Below are 6,313 nucleotides of genomic sequence, written 5' to 3'. Positions count from 1 at the left end.
CTGAGTGAAAAGTCTATTAGAGTTTCTTGAGCTTCCCCTGCAGCTGATCCCGGGGACTACTCTTGGTCTCATAGACTTTTCTGCATGTAGTTGAGTTAGGATTAGATGTCATATTTTTTAAAAGAAAATCAACCAAAGAAGGACTTGCTTATTTTCAAAGACAGGAACAATTTTAGAGTATTTAATTGCAGAAAGGATCACCGGAAAACAATCAGATAGAGAGGGCTCCCAGATAACACAGAAAAGTATCAATTATGCCTACTTCTATGCTTCATGTGATCTGATCGCCCCCTGTTGGTCACGGGTCATAGCAGAGAGGTTTTTGGCTGGGCTCTCACACAAGAGTCCTCACTGTGTCCTGTGTACAGTAATAAATGGCTGTGTCCTCAGTTCTCAGGTTGTTCATTTGAAGGAAGACTTTGCTTTGGGAATCATCTCTGGAGATGGTGAATCTGTCTTTCACCGAATCGACATAATAGGTTACATAATTATTACTTCTAACTCCTATGGTAGCAACCCATTCCAGACCTTTTCCTGGAGATTGGAAGACCCAGTACATGGCATAGCTAGTGAAGGTGAATCCAGAGGCTGCACAGGAGAGCTTCAATGACTCCTTGGGCTGGGCCAGTCCTCCACCAGACTCAACCAGCTGCACTTCACAATGTATACCTGCAAACAGAGACAACAATGATCAAGAAACTGTCAAACATCTACTGTCTCTATCACTCACACCTACTCTTGCACTCGGTATCCCTTGTTATCTACCTTTCAAAACGACAACCAAGAAAATCCAGTTCAACCCCAATCCCATGTTGATTGTAATGTTTTCAGTGTTGATCTTCAAATGGGAAGACAAGGCTAGAGTCCTCTGAGTGACCTGCAGGGTCAGGGCAGAGCTGGTTTTCACAAGCAGAGGAAGGTCATATTTGCATATCTTCTTACATATCTTATGCTCTGATCTGTACCTTTGGGACAGGATACTTTTGCAAATGTCTGAAAGAAAATGCAGTAGCAAAGTGAGCATTATTTTATTAAAATCTTATTCATATTTCATTTATAATAAAACTTCACTAATTTATTTTACTTTCTTTGCATGTTCACTATTTACTACATATCTTACCAGTAAATTCATATGAAATTTAAAAATGAAATTTGCACATTTTATAGTTTTAGGCGAATTAATATTAATCTCAATGAATAGTGAAAGTATGCAGGCTAAAGATGCATTGCCCAATGTTACAGAGAACTTTAGGTGACTGATTAGGCATCAAGCTGTCTCTGTCAATTCTAGAACTTTGGAAGTTGCTTACAAAGTACTTCCAGTTTACTTAGGTAATATTGAATTCTACTGTGATCTTTCATAGAGTTGAAGACAGATAGTTCTAATTTCCCTTAATTTTAATAAAAGATAAGTTAGATATGAAACTAGAGACTCACAAAGAAATATTATAACTGTAAATCTTAGCTTGATATCTGTTTGTCTATGTAATTTTATTATGTTAAAGATAAAACCTTTTTTTCTTTAGTCAGAAAAGGGGAGATGATGTGAGATTCTCCTCTGTATATTGTGACTGTGTTTTATTACCATTTGTTAATAAAGAAGTTGCTTCAGTCCATGGCAGGGCAGAATAGAACAAGGAAGGAAAACTAAACTGAATGCAGGGAGAAAGATGTCAGAGTCAGGGAGATACCATGAAACTACCAAAGGAGAAAGATGCAGTAACTTAGCAGTAGGCCACAGCCTCCTGGTGATAAACAGATTAATAGAAATAGTTTAATTTAAATTGTAAGAGCTAGATAGAAAAATACTTGAGTCATCAGCTAAACGATATTGTGATTAATAAAATTTTGTGTGATTATTTGTGTCTGGGTGGCTGGGAAACAAATGAGCAGTCTCCATTTACAGTTACTTGCAATGTTTTTTATCCCTCTCCTCTTCACGTTTCTCTCTCCTTAATTTTCTCCTCCTACCATTAGCAGATAAATACCCGCCCCCATTTCCCCATTCTCCCAGTCATAACACTTGGGTCCTACTATCCACTTCTCTAAGAACTTTCCCCACAGATTCCTGCAAAAATGGGTTTTTTCCTTGATTTCAACAATAATATCGACATAAACACCAAATGGCATATACTATTATCAACAGACATAGAAGTTTCTCTAAAATGGGTCACATATTGGGATGCAAAACAAATCTTAACAAATTAAGAATAATTGAGTTCAGTCTGCACATCCCTTCTGTTAAAAACTCAATGAAGATTATCATCTTCAGTGAACAAAGAGCAATTCCACAGTTTCATGGACATTAAACAACTGATTACCAATCAAGAGTAAAAAAAGAAATTGATTAAGAAATTAATTTTTTATTTACTAGTGTCTAATAAAATGAAAACACAGCAAATCCTCTTGGAGAGATTGGAAGCCTCAATGGGCAAAATTTCTAGTTTTGTGTGTTTAGTTGTTCTCTGTTTGGATGGTGGATGATGTTCTGACATGAGTCCTTTTCAAACAACCTTGGTTATTGCAAATAACAGAAGTTATTTGACTTTATCTCTCCACAAGTCCATGACTTTTACACACACATAGAGAGAGATTAAAAGGCAGAGAGACTGAGGGATAGAGAAGGAGAGAGGGAGAAGTTATCAAATGAGACTGGACAGGGCTTTACTATCACTAATGTTGTCCTGTTGCTATCAGCATGCTTTCCTTGAACTATTAAACAATAAAGAATTTCAGATGCATTGGTGGCAGTTGATTTAAGTCCACCATATCAAGCCTATCTCATGGCATTCATCTCCCACCTTAGAGACACAATGAGAAGTAGAGGGTCTGTGAATGTTTGAGAGTTACATAATGCAGATGTTTTACCTAGAACACTGATTTCTGCTTTGTTGCGTTCGATGTGAGAACTATACTATGTTGGGAAAATTATTGAATTATGTCCACTCCTTCTCCAGCAGTAAGTTGCTCTTCACTGACTCATTCTCACAAACACTGACGGATGCCTATCAAAAGAAGACACAGGGTTGGGGGTTGAAAAAGAGAAAACCCTGCAGTTGCATCTTCCACAGGTTCTTATCAAGTCTGAAAACATGTCTAGCAGTAAATCTCTAGCTCTAAGTCACTGCTACGAAACACACAATACAAACATAATGAACAGCTGAATATTTATAGATTCTCAATGATGCCACAAGGACATGTGCTCAACTATGTTCATAGCAGCGTTGTTTGTCATAGCCAGAAAGAACCTAAATGCCCATCAATCAAAGAATGGATAAGAAAAATGTGGTACATTTACACAATAAAGTACTACAAAGCAGAAAAAAATAACGACAGCTTGAATTTTGCAGGAAAATGGATGGAGGTATAAAGCATTATTTTGAGTGAGGTAACCCAGACACAGAAAGACAGTTGTCACATGTACTCACTCATAGGTGGTTTTTAAACATAAATCAAAGAAAGCCAGGGCCAGGCTTCAAACCACAATCCCAGATAACTTAGACAACAATGCAGACACTAAGAGAGACTTACATATATATACTCTACATGGGAAGTAGAAAAAGACAAGATCTCCTGAGTAAATTGAGAGCATGGGGACCTTGGGGGAGGATTGAAGAGGGAAGGGAGAGGAAGGGAGGGTAGCAGAGTTAAATGTAGAACTCAATAAATATCAATAAGAAATGAATTCTATGAGGATGTAATTCTGGAGTCCCATCAGAAGTGGTGGGCATGGTGACTCGGGTGTGGTTGTATGCCAGTGCCTTGAGAAAGAATAAAGTGAACCGTGAGTTATATGGGAAAAAAAAAAGAAGCAGAGAAAGAAATCAAGATACATCGCCATTAACAGTAGCGAAAAATAACATAAATTATCTTGGGGTAAAACTAACTAAAGAACTGAAAGACCTGTTCCAAAATAACTTCAAGTCATTGTAAAAGGAAAATAAAGAAGATATCAGAAAATGGAAAGATCTCCCATGCTCTTGAATAGGTAGGACCAACATAATAAAATGGTAATCCCACCAAAAGCAATCTACAGATTCCATGCAATCCTCATCAAAATTCTAACACAATTCTTCCCAAATCTCGAAAGAGCAATATTCAAATAAATACAAAAAACAAAACACCCAAGATATCCAAAACAATTTATACATTAAAGGAACTCCCAGAAGCATTATCATCCCTGGCATCAAGCTCTATTATAAAGCAATAGTAATGAAAACAGCTTGATATTGGCATAAAAAGAGACAGGCTGATCAAGAGAATTGGATCAAAGAACCAGATATTAATCCACACACCAATGAGCCTTGATTTTCAAAAAGTAGCTAAATTATACAATGGAAAAAAGAAAGCATCTTCAGCAAATGGTGCTGTCATACTGCATGTCAGCATATACAATAATTAAAATAGATCCATATCTATACCATATACTATACTCAAGTTCAAGAGGATTACAATATAATCCAGCCACACTGAACCTAATAGAAGAGAAAGTGGGAAGTGTCCTTAAATGCATGAGCACAAGAGACCAGTTCCTAAATATAATACCAGTAGCACAAACACAGAGATCAACAATAAATAAATAGCACCTCCTGAAACTGAGACGATTTTGTACAACAAAGGACATAGACAATAAGACAAATAGGCAGCCTACTGAATGGGTAAAATCTTTACCAACCCCAAATCAGACAGAGAACTAATCTCCAAAATATATAAAGAACTCAAGAAACTAGGCATCAAAATACCAAATAAGACAATTAAAAATAGGGTACAGATATAAACACAGAATTCTCAATAGAAAAATTGGGAATGGCCCAAAGATACTTAAGGAAATGTTCAACATCCTTAACCATCAGGGAAATGCAAATCAAAATGACTCTGACATACAATCTTATACAAGTTAGAATGGCTAAGATCAAAAACACTAATGACAGTTTATGCTGAGGATATAGAGTGAAAGGAACACACCTCCATTGCTGGTGGTAGTGCAAACCTGATCAACTACTTTGGAAATCAGGATGATGATTTCTCAGAAAATTGGGAATCAACCTAACTCAAGACCCAGCAATATCACTATTGGACATATACACAAAGGATGTTTAATCACACTATAGGGACATTTGTCCAACTGTGCTCACAGCAGCATCCTTTGTAATAGCCAAAACATAGAAACAATCTAGATGCCCCTCAACCAAAGAATCAATAATGAAAATGTGGTACATTTATGCAGTAAAGTACTACTCAGAGGTAAAAATAAAAATTACATCATGAAATTTGCATGCAAATGGACAGAAGTGGAAGAAAACATCCTGAGTGAGATAAACCAGATTCAAAAAATGAACATGGAATGTACTCACTCATAAGTGGATAGGAGTTGTAAAGCAAAGAATAACGAGCCTGTAATTCATGACCCTAGAGAATACTAAGAGAAACATACATAGACTACCCTGAGAAGGAGAAGTAGACTTGATATTCTGATAGAGTTGGGAGTGTGTGTGGAGGGGAGAAGGGCTTTTGTGGGGAGAGAGTTAGTCCTGCCAACAAGCAATGTGCTAGACTTCATTGATTCGCCATGTAAAGCCTTACCCTCTCGGAGGAATGAATGGGAGTGGAATGAGGGAGAAAGTGGGTGGAGGGAGGAGGTGGAGGGGAAGGAGTGGTACTGGGAATGGTATGTAAAATGAGAAAAAATGGCTTTAAAAAATAAGTAAATCATTTTTAATATCAAAAAATGTTATAGTGAGATGGTTTGAGGGTCATTTCTCTATAGAAATAAAGATATTATGGCAAATATGTATAAAAGGATACTCTTGGCCTGACAAGTCCATATGGAAACAATTCTCATCACCCCTCAGTATGGACTATGACTTTAGTAATGGATGGATGGTTGCCTGTCTACTGCTTCTTATATCAAAAGAATTAATACCTTAACAACAATAATCTTATCATCAGTTTATCAGACAAGGTAATTTCTTAACAGCTGCCCAACAGCTTGCCTGCCCTTAGACAGTTAACAATCAAAGTACTCAAACTGCTATAAGAACTTGTAATAAAGTTCTTGATATTAATACTCCCAAAACATCTTTCCCGCTATATACAAAACCTACAGATCCTTTTATTACTTTGTAGGTCATCTACAACAAGCTATAGAGCAGCACATTGATAATAAAGAAGCTTCTCCCACCTCACTTTTTATTCTGTTTATTAAAATGCAAATTTTATCTGTACAAAGGTTCATTGTGTAGTTGCTAATTAATGCCTCTCTTAATAATCTTGGTTTTATACAAGCATGCCAAAATGATGGCACAGAGGAATG

General features: G+C 36.7%; 1 gene segment (V, D, J or C); it reads right to left on the bottom strand.

Annotated features, from left to right (window-relative positions):
* Nucleotides 1–334: 334 nt before the first annotated feature.
* On the bottom strand, nt 335–811 carry LOC130882723 (immunoglobulin heavy variable 3-73-like). The segment is given in 2 exon segments: nt 335–669; nt 766–811. Coding segments are annotated over 2 exon segments (381 nt in total).
* Between the last annotated feature and the right edge of the window lie 5,502 nt (nt 812–6,313).

This window comes from Chionomys nivalis, chromosome 10, assembly GCF_950005125.1.
Source record: "Chionomys nivalis chromosome 10, mChiNiv1.1, whole genome shotgun sequence".
Lineage (NCBI taxonomy): Eukaryota > Metazoa > Chordata > Mammalia > Rodentia > Cricetidae > Chionomys > Chionomys nivalis.
The sequence above is the reverse complement of the archived record's forward strand: the minus strand, read 5'-3'. Positions and strand labels throughout refer to the sequence as shown.